The following is a 17,885-nucleotide window of genomic DNA, read 5'->3' as shown; positions in this document are numbered from 1 at the left end:
TCGACAGGGCGGGGTTTGCCGTAGTCGTTTCCGGTGCCTAGGCCGATGCCGGGTGGTCCGTCCGGTTTCATTCCTTTTTATAGACTTTTTAGCGGTTAGTTACAACTGAGTGGCTTGCTAGGCCATTTCAGAGGGCATGTAAGAGTTAACCACATTGCTGTGGGTTTGGAGTCACATGTTGGCCAGACCAGGTAAGGACAGCAGATTTCCTTCCCTAAAGGACATTAGTGAACAAGATGGGTTTTTACAACAATCGACAATGGTTTCATGGCCATCATTAGACTAGCTTTTAATTCCAGATTCATTAATTGAATTCAAATTCCACCTTCTGCTGTGGTGGGATTCGAACCCATGTCCCCAGAGGAATACCCTGGGTCTCTGGGTTACTAGTCCAGTGATAATACCACTACACCACCGCCTACCCTTAAATCAGCAGAGATTTATATCGGGCTTCTACAGTACATTAGACAGCCCTTCCACTAGCCTTCTTGACCCCCCGCGGTGTGCAGGACTTCTATACACTGCCGTGTTCCAGACATGGCATTTGAAACTTACAAACAGCTCCTGTTCACTCCCTCCCAAGCGTCCCTTTAAAAATTGCTTTGCATTTCTGAGGTGGCAGGAGCCAATGCCGGCATCCGAGAATGCGCTTTTCAAATCACGCACGCAGTCACTCGCACCCACCAGGATTTCAAAATTCAGCCCTTGAAGTGTAGGTTTGTTGGGGATGTCTGAATTAATTCCCAAGTAAGCTGAAGTGAGACTGCACCCTTCAACACTTTGCACATGTTCTGGTGTCAAGTCAAATTGCAGTTATATACTTAGATGCTACAGGAGTAATGTAAATGTATCCTTATTCTTTCTATCTCCTGCACTCTTATTTACAGAGGCAAAATAATTACAAAATGCTTTATGTTTTTGCTTTCTTCCCCACTAACAGACCATTTCCATAATATCTATAAATTCTTAATTGACCTGTCATTTAAACAAAATGAGGGTTTTCATCTGCAGCCTGAACTCTAAGTGAACCTATCATTAATTTCAAGAATACGCTTCTAGTCCTACATTAGAATCACAGAATCTCAGAATTATTACCGTGCAGAAGGAGACCATTCAGCCCATTGTGTCCACACCAGCTCTCCGAAAGAGCAATTCACTTAGTTCCATTCCCCCACCTTCTCTCCATAACTTGCACATTCTTCCTTCTCATATAACAGTCTAATTCCCTTTTGAATGCTTCATTTGAACCTGCCTCCACCACACTCTCAGGCAGTGCATTCCAGACCTTAACCACTCGCTGTGTGAAAAAGTTTTTACTCATGTCACTTTTGCTTCTCTTACAAAATACTTTAAATCTGTGCCCTCTCGTTCTCGATCCTTTCACAAATGGGAATAATTTTTCTCTATCTACACTGTCCAGACCCATCATGATTTTGAATCAACTCGATCAAATCACCTCTCAGCCTTCTCTTCTCCAAGGAAAATAGTCTTTACTTCTCCAATCTATCTTCATAACTGAAGTTCCTCATCCCTGGAACCATTCTCGTGAATCTTTTCTGCACTCTCTCCAGTGCCCTCACGTCTTTCCTAAAGTGCGGCACCCAGAACTGGACCCAATAATTCAGCTGAGGGCGATCTAGTGTTTTATACAAGTTCAACATAACTTCCTTCTCTTGTACTCTTTGCCACTATTAATAAAGCCCAGGATCCTTTATGCTTTATTAACCACTCTGTCAACCTGTCCTGCCACCTTCAATGACACTCTACTTTTATAATATAATTTTCCTATCTCTATAAATCAATGCATCCTCTCCCTTAGAAAAATGGGCCATTTTCTAGTTTTTCATTTTATGCTGAACCTGCGGGTGTCAAAGCTCAAATGTCACACTTCTAAGTGTCAGTATGTTACAAAAGTGAAACAATCTTTTAAAAAGATGCTGGATGACTGCATGGTTGTCTTGTTCGTGGGGTAGGGTAGGTGCTGTGCCAAATGTGCATCTTTGCTTATAATGTGTCTATGCCCCTTTCGAAAAGGGGAAATTAAAAATTTGCAACAGCCAATTTCAAACTCTTGTAGGCCATGATCCTGGCCTTCAGATTCCAGTTAGCCAGATTTCTACCCCTCCAATAGTCCAGATGTCTGTTTCTTCTCTGCATCCAAAATAAAAGATGGTGGAAGCAGTGAAAATTTTGGCACTGGCTCCTGATGCTCTTCTGAGTGGAGAACTGACATTTCCAGATCCAGACAGACTTCTGTCTCCCACTGTTGCACTCCCAGTTGATTTACATGCCAAGTGCATTCCAGGCCCCAAGGAAATTTAGGACCTTAATCTTGAGCACATCTCACAAAGTTATTTTCAAATCCATTCAGCAGCTATCCCTCTTTACCACACCCTTGCACCAAATTATCACCCCACCATACCCCTCACCATGTTTAATACGTGAGACATAGAGCGGAATTTTCTGGACTTAGACCTGACCAGAATGGTGGGACTATTTGCTGGTCGGGGACTTGATTTCTTAATTGCTGAACTTTGCCATGACTCTGGGAAAGAGCCACTTCATTATCATCCCACCTCCAGGTTCCCCAACCAATTAGGGAACAAGGGCGGGATGACAAGCTTAAACAAGCAATGAAGGATTTCTATTTAAAGGGACCTTGGTAGGGCTCACAATGGCAGCACTGAGTGAGGCATTGAAGACACAAGTGGGAAGGAGGAAAATGCTGACTATGAGGAATGGATGCCAGAGGGCAATACAATGTGGGTACGTTTGAGTGTTGGTTGTTGCGATGGAGATTTGAGGCTGGAAGAAGGGAACTCAGTGGTTGCAGCCTCACAGCAGGTTGTAAGAGAAGAGACCAGCGGTTGTGGCCTCAAGACAGAGAGAGAGAGAGAGAAGAGACACTTGAGTTTGTAACACCAATTAATAAAAACCAAGCCATACAAAAGCTCCAATACTGGGTACTGCCTGTGTGGAGTTTGCAAGTTCTCCCTGTGTCTGCGTGGGTTTCTTCCGGGTGCTCCGGTTTCCTCCCACAGCCAAAAGACTTGCAGGTTGATAGGTAAATTGGCCATTATAAATTGCCCCGAGTATAGGTATGTGGTAGGAGAATATAGGGACAGGTGAGGATGTGGTAGGAATATGGGATTAACGTAGGATTAGTATAAATGGGTGGTTAATGGTCGGCACCGACTCGGTGGGCCGAAGGGCCTGTTTCAGTGCTGTATCTCTAAAAAAAAGAAAGGAACCTTAATAAATGAAATCACACTATTATTTCCAGTGCTGACTTCAGCCCCTGCAGTGCCCACCGGTCACGGAAGGCCTCAAGCGTACCAGTGGACACCGCATGCTCCTTCTCCATGGACATCTGGGTGTGGTCAAGACCCTGGAAGAGGGACAGTCAGTCAGAGCAATTACCCCCATGGACTGTGTCCAACCTAGACCTATGGATAGCCACCTTGGCCAGGCCCAGGAGTAGACCAACAAGGACCTGGGCAGGAATGATTCAGATATTTTTATTTTGTCATGTATTTCATTGATAATTATATTCTAACTTTAAAAAAAAAACATTGTTCATATGAATAAGAGTAGGTCTAGGAAAACTGTAGCATTCTCTACGTTTGAATGAGATTTTGGGTAAAATCCTGAATTTAAAAAATTGTTTAAAAATTAATTTAGGTTTTGTTAACTTAAGTACTGTTGCAGAGATATTTGGTAATGAAGAAAATTAGTCGGCCTTTAATTTTAAGATGTATTTATGTCCAGACTATGGAAAAGGTATGCAAAACATGTCAATGTAAAATTAATTGTTCAATATATAACACCCAGTAGATTTCAGTAAATTACCTGTATTTATTGTCAGCCTTACAAGGATGAAATATTAGACAGCAAAAGTACTGAAAGTAATCATTTCCTTGCCATATCAATCATAAACTAATTAGACTTCTGAAATGTGCACAAAACTCTACTTAGATAAAATGTATAAAAATGTGTGATACAGTCAGTAAATTGAAGATCAATAACAGGAGTCAATATTGTGATATTCAAATCACTTCATCAGTTAATGTATATTCTAAAACTAGTCATCTCTTTTTAGTTCTTTGCAGTTACAGTTTATTATACGGTTGAAATTTGTTATGGTAGCAATTAGGCACCATATTTTGCATAATTAAAAAAATACATTTGCCATATCATTCATCACCTGTAACCCAAGAGAACACATATTTAAACTCAATATTTTGCCCTCATGTCATTTTAGATTGATAGAGAGTTCTTCCCACAGTTCAATATTTCTAGCAAATTGCTGGGAAAGCAATTCCTCTGATTTCTACAGCATTTTCTTTTATTAGCACCAGTTACACAAACTGATTATGTAATATTTGACATTGATTTAATGGCAACTTTGGTTTGTACAATTTTCAATTGGCTAATAAGTATTCAGAATAAACCATTAGACATGATGTAAGAATCACGTAATTAAGTGACTTTTTTATACAAATGTTCAATAATGGAGAATAATTATATTAATTTCTCATGAGGTATCTTGTGTACTTATCAAGATATTGGCTACGGTTTCCAGAGCGAGTTCACCATTGCACCTCAAGTGAGCTCAACTTACAGGTTCATGAATCAATAGTAAACACCTGGTGATCTAGTTTGCTTTGTAGTTTAGCTCTTACATAATAATTGCTAAAAACTGTGTCATGGTTGCATTTCTATTCACAACATATTTTAACAGTGTCTCAAAGGTAATTACAGCTCATGTGTATTTTTTTACATATGCAAAACATTAGCACTGTTAAATTAACCTTTCTACAATGTAATATACATGCCAAATGCTGCTCAATCCTTTTTCTCCATTAACAATCTATGTATATTCCTGTGTAGAGATTGGAAGCCTTGATTTTTTTATATATATTTCTAGATTATAGATGAATTGATTCATCTGTTTTTAAAAATGCAAAATATTTTAAAAGTTCTATAACAAAAAAGGAATTGACTGCTTTCTTAGTATAACATTAAAATATTCAAAGCAGAAGTGAAATATTTGTCCATCAAAAGAACCCATATTTCAACATAACATACAATAATTTCTGTTCACACTTTCCCTTTAAATTATTAAGTTATTCAGCCTAACAGGATCAGTCATTATTGCTGATCTACTGAAATTAATTGCACTCACAAATAGTTTACAATAAGTCACTTTGAAAGAATGGTTTTGATTTCATTCACGTTTGAGATGAACAACATAAGTTTCACTTGATTGTTTGTTGTCAGGGATGTCGAAATTTACTGATTCACAAACAAAGCTTGCACCCAGATCCAAAATCAAGAGTTTGCAGAAAATGCTAGGATGGTCAGCTATCTGAGTTTTTATGGCATTTCACCAATTAGAAATATGGAATACAAATATGTGGGTTCAAGTTATTTCTTTCATCTCCTTTGGGTATCTGGGCTGTCCACTCGATGATAAAGTAGAAAAGTTGGACCAAAAGTTGTAAGACCATACTTTATGCCAGTGCCAAGGCACACCAAGAGTCTTGTCTCAGTGGAACGTTAACTCCAGTCTGTGGGATCGCAGTGGCTGAGGTATAAGAATAGTCTTCAGGTAAGTATTTCAACTGTGAAGGACCACGGTTCAAGTCTTCTCGACTTATCATTGCTGTGGGTGGAGCCTACAGAAATAAGAATCATTAAACTTATTCCAATAGTGATGTTATTATTACAATATGTACACTTATCCCTTTCCAACTAATGTGTGTCCTTTGCATTTTGAAATATAAGTGCTGTTTATTATATAACTGTAAAAATGTTATTCTGTAATCATATTTTCATATTTGCTTTTACATATGGATTAAATCCATAAATGAAACACAATTCAGTAATTACATTAAGAATTGTTCAATTATCATGTATAAAGAATCCATAATTGCTTATTTTACTCCAACTTCTAAATAATCAATGTCAACAATCAGAGGCAACTTTATGCCTCTGTATTCTCAGGTTACACACTTGATTACGTTTAATACTAAAGGATGTTACACTTCCTCATTACCTGAGAAACAGACACTACTGTTTGACCTGCATATGGGGATGAAGCCAGATCAGATTCAGTTTTGATAGTTGATGCATTTTCAGAGTTCGACATAGAAGAAGGGGAGTTGGTTCCTGAAGCTGTACCTTGAAGAAAACAGAATATGGTAACTGATTCAGCTTATTAGTAGTATGACCTATTTCAATGATAATTAAGTCTCATTTGATTATTGAAATATTACTTTAATTAATGTAGAATAAACTGGCATTTCTGTAGCAAATTATTGGGTGATCAAATTGGTCAATGCCTGTATAGTGCAAAATGGCCTGATAGCAAATTGGCAGTCCATTTTATGACACGTCTGATTTTCTTATCCATTGTGGAGAAGTTCTTCCCATCCAGTGAGTTATTTTTGAAGTGTACACAGGCAGCCAATTTTGCATATAGCAAGGTGTGACGAACAGCAAGTGAGATAAATGATTAACTTGTTGGTAGCTTCACTTGAAGCAGGAATCTTGGGCAGGACAATCAGCAAAGTCCCCAGTTCTTATTCAAATAGTGCCATAGAAGAGAGTAATTCTAACAACTCAGCACTCCTTTCAGTAATTGCACTGAAGTCTTAGCATAGGTTATGTGCTCAGACTGGGGCTTAAATCCACAACTTTCTGATTGAAGAGGCAAAGGTGCGTGCAATTAAGTCAATCTGGCAATGTAAAAGTTAATGAGTAGGGATGTCTAACTTTGTTTTACCCAGCCAAAAGAGTTAACTGTAAAATGTTCCCTGAAGCAGTCACATGACAGTCTTGGCTCTATCATAAAGTTAGTGAGATTTCTAAACTAATTTTATATAGCGACTATAGTATTAAACAATCCTGTCACCTCAAGCAAGAAAAAATGTTTTACTCATGTCCATCGACAAGGACCAGGGATTCACCTGCCCTCAAATTCATGCTCTCAAAATTTACCCCAGGAACGTTGCAACAATATGTCTATAGCTGGAGGCATGGTAGTAATACTGTTTAGACGACAGGACCTATCAAAAACAAATTTAATTGCAAGTGGCATGCACCGGGTTTTAGAAAAAAACTGTTTCCTCTAAGTTGTTTGGGAGCATCTTTCTTGTAACATCAAAAAAATGAAAATATCCATCCTTGATTTGCTAAGATATAAGATTGGATTTTCTTGAGGCATGTTTGTACCTAGTCCCTTTCTGCATTTCATCTTTCACCTTATAAAGATATTCTATACTGTGCACTTCAACATCTTCTTAAATGCTTGACATAAAAATACAAGTACTTTCTTTCTTTGGTCATCAAAAGTTCTCATTCTCAACTCTCTTTTAAACACATTAACAAATGTCTGACTACATATTATTTCCACTATATCTCAGACTCTTTGTATGATCTAGGCAGGTGATGGGAGGCTTAGGGGAAGCATGGCTACTTTGCATTAAGGTTAGAGGCAGCACTAATGTGGAAGCATGAGACTCTTTTACTACATGTCTATTATTACTTACTTAACAAAATAGAAAGCAGACTGATAACACAAAAGGAATGGTAAATTTGAAACCATTAAGAACAATTATTTTTGGAGAGGGGTAAGTAGGCAGAACACTTGGGGAGATGCAATTCTGAAAAAATGTTGTGGCACAATTTTATTCTATCAGGAGAGAACCATTCACCAGTTTGGTGACACAGCGCATGCTTCCTTAACACTGTTACTAGGCATTGGGAAGACCCAGCTTGTCTGGCTACAATCCCTTATATGTCTACAGGAAGCATGGCAATTCCTCATTACACAATTCCTACTGGCCAGCACCATTGGCCTTCTGACATTACTCTTGGTGATAGACTTGATGCGGTAGCGCTGGGAAAATCAATATAAATAGGAGCATGAGTAATCCTTGTACCTGAGGAACCTTTGGATTTCGGAACATTCTTAGGTTTTCTTTTTCTTGTCTGGATACTTTCCTTCTTCATGGCCAGTGGGCGTGGTACCTGAAAGATACAAACACAATACAACTGTGACTCCAATCCTATATATTACATATTATAGGATATTACTTTGCATGATGCACCAAGTACAACGTTGAAACAAGATTAAAATCAAATAAGTTGTGGTTTTGTTTTAGGTTCAGTGGAATCCGTTCAAAATGGTCGTTCCTTGTTTGCTCCCTTTTGTGCCCAGAAGATGCGAGAATTTTCATGGCTATTAATGCCACTATCAACACAGATGAGCAACAAATATCTCAGTATAGAACTGGTAAATGTAAATGCCATTAAAATTGAAAAGAGTTAAATTTACAATATATGTTTACTCACATTCTGAGGCATATTAGAGTGTTGAAAATATTATATACTGAATATGAACATCTATGGTTAACAGATACAGTAAGGCTCATTTCATCCAGCTATAACTATGCCCAACAGCCCTTCAGATGCATCAAAGCTGATGAGTCAGTACTCCACCATGTTGAACAGCACGGAGGAAGCACTGAGGGTGGCAAGGGCACAAAATGTACTCTGGGTGGGTGACTTCAATGTCCATCACCAAGAGTGGTTCGGTAGCACCACCACTGACCGAGCTGGCTGAGTTCTAAAGGACATATCTGCTAGACTGGGTAGTCGGCGGGTGGTGAGGGAACCAACAAGAAGGGAAAACATACTTGACCTCATCCTCACCAATCTGCCTGCCGCAGATGCATCTGTCCATGACAGTATTGGTCAGAGTGACCACCGCCCAGTCCTTGTGGAGATGAAGTCCCGCCTTCACATTGAGAATACCCTCCTTCATGTTGTGTGGCACTACCACCGTGCTAAATGGGATAGATTTCGAATAGATCTAGCAATGCAAAACTGGGCAACCATGAGGCGCTGTGGGCCATCAGCAACAGCAGAATTGTACTCAACCACAATCTGTAACCTCATGGCCCAGCATATCCCCCACTCTACCATTACCATCAAGCCAGGAGTCCAACCCTGGTTCAATGACGAGTGCAGCAGGGACATGCCAGGAGCAGCACCAGGCATACCTCAAAATGAGGTGTCAACCTGGTGAAGCTACAACACAGGACTATCTGTGTGCCAAACTACATAAGCAGCAAGCGATAGACAGAGCTAAGCGATCCCATAACCAACGGATCAGATCTAAGCCTGCCACATCCAGCCATGAATGGTGGTGGACAATTAAACAACTAACTGGAGGAGGTGGCTCCACAAATATCTCCATCCTCAATGATGGGGGAGCACAGCACATCAGTGCAAAAGATAAGGCTGAAGCATTTGCAACAATCTTCAGCCACAAGAGCCGAGTTGATGATCCATCTCGGCGTCCTCCTGAAGTCCCCAGCATCACAGATGCCAGACTGCAGCCAACTCGATTCACTCCACATGATATCAAGAAACGACTGAAGGCACTGGATACTGCAAAGGCTATGGGCCCTGACAATATTCCGGCAACAGTACTGAAGACCTGTGCTCCAGAACTTGCCGTGCCCCTAGCCAAGCTGTTCCAGTTCAGCGACAACACTGGCATCTACCCTGCAATGTGGAAAATTGCCCAGGTAGGGCCTGTACACAAAAAGCAGGACAAGTCCAACCCAGCCAAATACCGCCCCATCAGCCTACTCTCAATCATCAGCAAACTACTGGAAGGTGTCATCAACAGTGCCATCAAGCGGCACTTGCTTAGCAATAACCTGCTCAGTGACGCTCAGTTTGGGTTCCACCAGGGCCACTCAGCACCTGACCTCATTAAAGCCTTGGTTCAAACATGGACAAAAGAGCTGAACTCAAGAGGTGAGGTGAGAGTGACTGCCCTTGACATCAAGGCACAATTTGACCGAGTATGGCATCAAGGAGCCCGAGCAAAACTGAGGTCAATGCAAATCAGGGGAAAAACCCTCCGATGGTTGGAGTCATACCTAGCGCAAAGGAAGATGGTTGTGGTTGTTGGAGATCAGTCATCTCAGCTCCAGGACATCACTGTAGGAGTTCTTCAGGCTAGTGTCCTAGGCCCAACTATCTTCAGCTGCTTTATCAATGACCTTCCTTCAATAATAAGGTCAGAAGTGGGGATGTTCGCTGATGATTGCACAATGTTCAGCACCATTCGTGACTCCTCAGATACTGAAGCAGTCCGTGTAGAAATGCAGCAAGATTTGAACAATATCCAGGCTTGGGCTGATAAGTGGCAAGTAACATTCGTGCCACTCAAGTGCCAGGCAATGACCATCTCCAACAAGAGAGAATCTAACCATCTCCCCTTGACATTCAATGGCATTACCATCGCTGAATCCCACACGATCAACATCCTAGGGGCTACCATTGACCAGAAATTGAACTGGAGTAGCCATATAAATACCGTGGCTACAAGAGCAGGTCAGAGGCTAGGAATCCTGCGGTGAGTAACTCACCTCCTGACTCCCCAAAGCCTGTCCACCATCTACAAGGCACAAGTCAGGAGTGTGATGGAATACTCTCCACTTACCTGGATGGGTGCAGCTCCAACAACACTCAAGAAGCTCGACACCATCCAGGACAAAGCAGCCTGCTTAATTGGCACCCCATCGACAAACATTCACTCCCTCCACCACTGATGCACAGTGGCAGCAGTGTGTACCATTTACAAGATGCACTGCAGCAATGCACCAAGGCTCCCTGGACAGCACCTTCCAAACCCACGACCTCTACCAACTAGAAGGACAAGGGCAGCAAATGCATGGGAACGCCACCACCTGCAAGTTCCCCTCCAAGTCACACACCATCCTGACTTGGAACTATATGGCCGTTTCTTCACTGTCCCGGAGTCAAAATCCTGGAACTCCCTTCCTAACAGCACTGTGGGTGTACCAACCCCACATGGACTGCAACGGTTCAAGAAGGCAGCTCATCACCACCTTCTCAAGGGCAATTAGGGATGGGCAATAAATGCTGTCCTGGCTAGCCATGCCCACATCCCGTGAATGAATTTTTAAAAATGCACCAACTTTCATAGCGCTCCTTGCACCATGTCAATCTGTGATATTTATAGACAGTTACTCCCACAGTTACTGGACTACTGGAACAAATTCTACTGAATGTGACCATTTAGGGAGCAGAGGTATAGTTGGGTTCAGTGTAGCACTCTCATCTCTGAGTCAGGTGTTTATAGGTTCAAGTCCTGCTTCAAGATGTGAGGGCATTGCTTCTATATGGCATTGTGAATGAGATGTTGAGCCAAGGCCTTGCTCACCTGTTCTGATGGCAATAAAAGATCCCATGGCAATTTTTGAAGAAGAGCAGGCAGTTCTCCTCATGTCCTAGCTAACATTCACCCCTTTGCCATAAATGCTAGCAATTTACTCCATTTGCTTTTTGTGGAAATATTGGGCTACTGTGTTTAACAACCTAACAGGAATGGCTATACTTCAAAGTAATTAATTACATGTAAAGCAATTTGATGCATCATAAGGATATATTAATGCAAGTTTGTTCTTTCTTTCTCTACTGCTGTTGAAGTATTGACACATGTCTGTTATCTTCCTGACACTTTCACAGCATTTTCTGCTTGCTGTAAAATATCAGATCACATTAGACTGTTCCTACCAGCCTGATACCAATATCAAGGTGTGTATCCGATGCCAAATCTACAAGAGGTAAATGTTTTCCTTAGATCTATCACCTGTACTCTTTGAAGTAATACAGTATTACTTTGAGCAGGAGAAGTCCTTCTTTCTAAACCTTCCGATTCCTTACCGTGATTCTGAAACTAATAAGTTTTCTTTCCTTTTTCCTAATAGCAATTCATTTAATCCTTTTTTAAAACCTGCCATGGATTTTTGTTCGACTACTGTCACTGATGATTTGTTCAAACACCCTCTTACAAAAAAAGGCTGCCTAAAATATTCTTTTCTTAGCTAGCCTTAACTTAAAACTGTGCCCCATAATCATTAAATCCTGTGCTTGACAAAGGAGCTCACCTCAATCTAAATTTGTGACAGTAATTAAAATCTGAAAGACATCTACCATTCTTCCTCTTATCCTCCTCCTCTCTGGAGAGTAAAGAAGCTCTATAGACAAAACTTTCCTCATAACTCAGCCATCTGAGTTCAGGAATCAACCTTGTAACTTACATCTCTCTAATATATCTCACTTTTTCTTTTAATATGGAGATCAAAGCTTGACACAGTCCTTTTAGATGTGTCCTCACCAAAGTCAGATTAAGATGACTTCACTGACATTTCCTAAGTCATATAAGCGACATCGCTAAGAATATATTTTGTTTCTAACCTTTGCCAGTTCTGATGAAAGGTCACTGACCTGAAATGCTAACTTGTCTTCTCTCTCCACAGATGCTGCCAGACCTGCTGAGTATTTTCCAGCACTTTTTGTATTTATTTCAGATTTCCAACATCTGCAATATTTTGTTTTCTCCACCTCCTTCAAACACTGAACCAACAGTTTTAATAACCAATCCCCCAGATCTTTTTCCTGCCCTTTTACCAGAAGCACATTTGTTATGTAATCCACATTCTTGCTTCTTCCACCTAACATCCTGACTTCTCGCATATCCATGTTGAACCCCATGTACCACCTCTCTACCTATTAATCTAACTGTCTAGATCCCTTTGGATTATCACACATTGGTTAGTAATTGTATTCAGTTTGGTGTCTTCCACAAATTCAAGACACTTTAGACAAAACTCTGTATTATAAGTCACTTATTGTAATTCCATGAAATTCGTGAAAATTATAAACCACACTGATTCCTATGGGACTTCATGGCAACTAGTTTCCATTCTGACATCTACCATCCTTTGTTGTCTACCTTTCAGCCTCCTGTCACCCCAACCAAATAATTTTGAATCTATGCCATGCCTTATGGATCAATCTGTAATGTGGGACTGTGGATAATGCCTTCTTGAAATTTATATGTAAATCTTTGCAGTGATTTAAATCTAAATTTATAAAAATAATGGTAATCTAAACTCCAGTGAAACTGAATTTATGAAAACCTGCCAAGTAGGATTGAAAATCACTCATTCAAAAATACGGCCAATTTTTAAATATGTTGCCCCTACGAGTAAACCTAGTTCCACACATTGAAATTATTTTGCAATCTGTTTGACACTTGCTAGCTGTAAATGTCACTCCTAACATTTCCCTGAGATCTACAGCTTTGTATATGACGATTGATGAACAACTTCCACATAACCCAACTACTGAAAGATGGGTGAATCCATTGAAAGCTATAGAATAACATTCATGTATCAAGTAGCCACATAACCTAACAAAAGTAATAAACTCAGAGGCAGGTGTGTTATGTTTCATATAATATATCTAGTAATTAGCACGAGGGTTTATTTCTAGATGGATAGAATTGAAAAGTTGGGAAGTTATGCTGAACATTTATGGAGCCTTGGTTAGACCATGCTTGGAGTACCGTGTACAGTGCCGGTCACCATATTATAAAAAGGATATCAAGGCACTGGAGAGGGGGCAAAAAACATTTACAAGGATATTACCAGAAATGTGATGTTGTACCTATCAGGAAAAGATGAACAGGCTAGATCTCTTTTCTCATGAAAAGAGTAGGCTGAGGTGTGGCCTAATAGAGATTTTTTAAATTATGTAAGGTTTTGATAGAGTAGACACACAGAGAGTGTTTTCACTTGTGGGGAAGAGCAATACTAGAGGGTAACAATATAAGATAGTCACCAAGAAATTAAATTGGGAATTCAGAAGGAACTTTCTAACCCAGAAAATGGTGAAAATTTGGAACCCACTACCACAGGGAGTAGGTGAGGCGAATAGTGGAGAGACATTTAAGGGGAGGCTAGATGAACATATGAGGGAGAAGGAAATAGAGGATTATGCTGACAGAGTTAGATGAGAAAGGATGGGACGAGGCACAAGTGGAGCATAAATGCTGGTGTGGACTGGATGGGTCAAGTGCCCTGTTCTGTGCTGTATGCTCTATATAATACTGTTTTGAGGGATCATTTCAACACTAGAATAAAAACAGCACAGGGTGCGGGTAGCCTATTACTTGTAATTGGAAGTAGCTCAATAAACAGGATCTCTGATTTTTCTCTCAATTGTGATTGAGTGGAGAGTAAAAAATGGTTTGATGGACATTACAGTTTCTATTTAACAAAACTTTTTAACTATTCCAATTTAACATAATAGTTAGTGCATTGAAGAACCTTTAATAGCAGTAGTAGTTATGGAGAACTGATACTAACACTGATGCAATGTTTATATTTGGCCTTTAATCAGTTCACAGTATGTTGTTGCATCAGGTCTATTAAGTAATAAATACAATTACAAAGCTAAAATACTATTACCCCATGAAGTTTCATGTAGAGTCCACATGCATTACACACTGGCTCCCCTTCAGCATTCCTTCTCCAAAGGGTCGTTGTAGAGGTGTGGCAGTTAGTGCAGCACAAACCAGCACGTCTGGATGATGACTGTCAAACAAGATATTTGAAGACGCCATCAATAAGGTTACACATAGTCATCGATATTTATTATGATCTATGCATTTGTTATATTTCTTAACAGTACATCATTGCTGCAATGTACTGAACAAACAGCAAAATTATTTTTATGGCTGGTACAAAGACTGCAACTTAACATCTCATATTTTTGATCCCTCCCCTGCTGTCAATTCCATTTAGTGTAACTGTGTGTATGGCTATATATCCACACCGAAATATACATATCGAATGACTATCATAAATTAATAAAATATTTCACACTTTTTTTTCTCATTGTGTCATTGCCTTTTATTCGATTTTGAGAAAGAAACCTCCCAATTTGTAGGAGTGCTAAATTCGAACTTGCATAGTGTAAACTATTGGAATACAACACAAGCTAAAATAGGTTATGCAAAAGGAATGACCCTAGTCACAACTGTGCATATTGTTTTCAAACTGAGATAAAGGATCAAGGTTCCCCTCTTGCTTATTGAAAGGCACAAGGCTAAAATAATTTATATCGTCAAGGCCTAAGTAGTTTATTCAGAATGGGGAATGGGCCTCTGAAGGGCGCCTCTTCACAACTCTGACCTTGTCAAGGAAGTTGTTGACCCCCAACATTGTGATGTAGTGTTATTTAAGACATAAAAATATGAGTGTGTTTTGCAGACCATCCTACACTGAATGGTGCTTGAGGACAGAAAGTTAAATACATTTTTAAAGCATTGCAGTAGACAAGACAAATTGTATTTAATCAAGAAGAGAAATAAATAAAACGGTGTTGAATTTGGTTACTTGGTGATGGAACATTCAGACCCATTCCTACCCTAGCCATCAGTTGGCAAATTCTTGTCAGATCGGACATCCAAAATCAATGAAGCCCTGATTTACAACCCAGACCACCAGTAAATAAATTACTGAAGTAAAATGGAGGGAAAAGTCACACGTTTTTAAATGGAAAGATGATCCGTTGAAATAATCACGGGAATTCAAACGGGAACACAGTACTTTAATTTTTGCTCAAATTCTCCTTCTATTGATGGAGAAGCGGTGATGTGGGAAAAGGCGCCCCGCCTTGTTCAACGTCACAAAACAGTGGGTTTTATGAGAGATGAAGCTTTTAATGGCCAAGAACCACTAGGCCGCTTACCAATCTCCTTTGCGGTTTAATGAGTGGTCGGTTCATCCCGTTCATTTTGTGATACAATCCGCAGGCGTTGCAGAGATAATGGCCCGTCCCATCCCGTCTCCAGAGCGGAGTAGACATGGACCCACAATTCACACACTCCCGGCCCTCGGGGAAATCTTCCAACATCTCTATTTTAAAAAGGGAGGCGAAAGGGAAGATCAGTGACATCTGGTTTGCATAATACAGAGATTTGTGACTGTCAGAAAAATGCATCCTGTTAAATGTGTTCTAAAAAAAAAGTTCTAGGTCTAATAAATTATATAATTTATTACTTTGCTCGGTCCTGGAGTATGTTATCTTACATTCACTTCATAATTGAAAAACAAACTGAGAACAATTGTCGAGCATTAAAAGGAAAACGATTTTATTTTGGCGTAAACCCTAACTTCAATTCTCGGTTACTATTGAATATTCTACCAACAACTTCATCGGTTTCACTGGTTTCAGTTTAACACCACTACAAATACTCAGTGTTAATGAAATACGATTCTCTCTCGCATTTGACGCCATTCTGCTACTATTAGAACGCTGCAAAAATTCCTGCAATTAGACCTTTATTTCTGATTAATATTTTTTATATTTATTTACCCGCTGGACGTCTTTAAATATGTTCATTCACCAAAGTTGCCTTGCGTCGTTTGAAAAAATAGATGATAAAATATTTTGTTTTATCTAAATAATGGGATATTCGTTGCATTCCAGATAGTTTGCAGAGGATTTTCTCGTTCAGCATTTCAATCATAAACCCTCAATAAGGAGGAGTCACTATTTCGGGGAGTGTGGGGAACGGAGGGTGGAGCGAACGGTCGTTGACAAATTTGAGCATACAATCTTATTTCTTAATTCGAAAAAGGAATCGAGTACGTGTTCCTCTATCAGGCTATCTTCCACAGATTGCATGGTCGGACAAGTTGTTTGTGCAAGAGGATGCACATTACAGGATTCTAGAATAAAATCAGGTCACAAGCGATCTGAACATTATTAGAAAATATTAATATGACAGAGAAGGAATAAGTCTTTGCTTTTACTGCCTGTCTGGGAAAAAAAAGACGAACGTTTGGCACAGAGAATCCCATAAACGTCTTGACTTTCCCTTCTAATAAGCAGCAATAACGATAATCATCTCTGAAATATACTTTTCAGTTTTTCCCCCCAAATAAATGATGAAACGACCCTGCAAATATTTTTAAATGACATGCGGGATAATAATAACCATGTAATTCACTGTGACTAGGATAGATATCTGATGTCAACACTATAAATATCTGGGTATATTGTGTGGTTGAAACACGTCGGACAAACCAAGGTAGTGGTTCCTTTGGTTGCGGGGGAACAATTCTGAAAACGATAAAAGTTCTTATGATCAAAATGAAATAGCATCCAAACGTGCCTATTATCTATACACTGTGAAATGACTATTTATAGAAGGCACAAATGATTTCTAAGGAGGAGAGAAAGGATTTAATTGTAGGCATTTTTTTGGACGAGGGTTGGTTATAGAAATGCGAATGCCTTGCCAAACTTTCCAGTTTTTCATCAAAGTGTTTTTGGATGTTGACTGGTGGCGACAAGGAGACTGGCTCACAAGACTGATGGAATGCTCATTTGTGTTACAGAACACTCTGTGATCCAGTACTCGATTTATCAATCACACCTATTGCGCCTGGGTGACAAATGACAGCCTGTGGACGGAAAACAGGTCAACATTCTGGATTTATTCCCGCAGATGTCAAAACGTGCAGTAAACAAGCTGCTTCTTACATATATATATATATATATACGAGATAAAAACGTGTTCTACTGCCCCCTTAACAGTTGCTGTACTTTTTTAAAGAGAGAGAAACGGTTTATAGATCAAATCATACGAAGCAGTTCCAATAATCTCCCATCTTCTTATATTCCTGAAGAACCCCTGCTGCGGAAAGCGAAGTTGGCATCTTCATGGGAATGTGTATATGAATAACATCGTGATCCAAATAATACCAGCATACTTTTATTTTAGAAAAGTGAGGAACACCTCCCGCAGGCTGCAAATTTAAATCTTGATAAGATGGGTGCTGGCGGCAAGTGTTGAGATCCCAATTAGTGTTTAAACTAATCGCTCGGGGTCTGCGTCGGGAATAAGAGCATTTGCAATAAGGGGAATCTTTAAAAGTCTGCAGGCAGATCGAGAAGAATGTGGCAATATATTTGGAAAT

The 17,885-nt window shown here is 39.8% G+C and overlaps 1 protein-coding gene across 3 annotated transcripts in view; it reads right to left on the bottom strand.

The window, feature by feature from the left end:
* Nucleotides 1-3,857: 3,857 nt before the first annotated feature.
* gata5 (GATA binding protein 5) overlaps nucleotides 3,858-17,885 on the bottom strand; it is a 42,849-nt gene continuing 28,821 nt past the window's right edge. For 2 of the 3 annotated variants that reach the window (XM_068048835.1, XM_068048834.1), the window contains 5 exons: nucleotides 15,649-15,815; nucleotides 14,364-14,489; nucleotides 7,947-8,034; nucleotides 6,059-6,183; nucleotides 3,858-5,678 (listed from right to left, as the gene is read on the bottom strand). In XM_068048835.1, coding sequence (XP_067904936.1) covers nucleotides 5,514-5,678; nucleotides 6,059-6,183; nucleotides 7,947-8,034; nucleotides 14,364-14,489; nucleotides 15,649-15,815 — 671 coding nt within the window. In that variant the 3' untranslated portion in view covers nucleotides 3,858-5,513. The remainder of the gene's footprint in view (nucleotides 5,679-6,058; nucleotides 6,184-7,946; nucleotides 8,035-14,363; nucleotides 14,490-15,648; nucleotides 15,816-17,885) is intronic. The other variant, XM_068048836.1, reaches the window with a different exon arrangement.

The sequence above is a fragment of the Heterodontus francisci genome, chromosome 16 (assembly GCF_036365525.1).
Source record: "Heterodontus francisci isolate sHetFra1 chromosome 16, sHetFra1.hap1, whole genome shotgun sequence".
NCBI classification, from domain to species: Eukaryota; Metazoa; Chordata; class Chondrichthyes; order Heterodontiformes; family Heterodontidae; genus Heterodontus; species Heterodontus francisci.
This window is presented reverse-complemented; position numbering and strand designations above follow the sequence as displayed.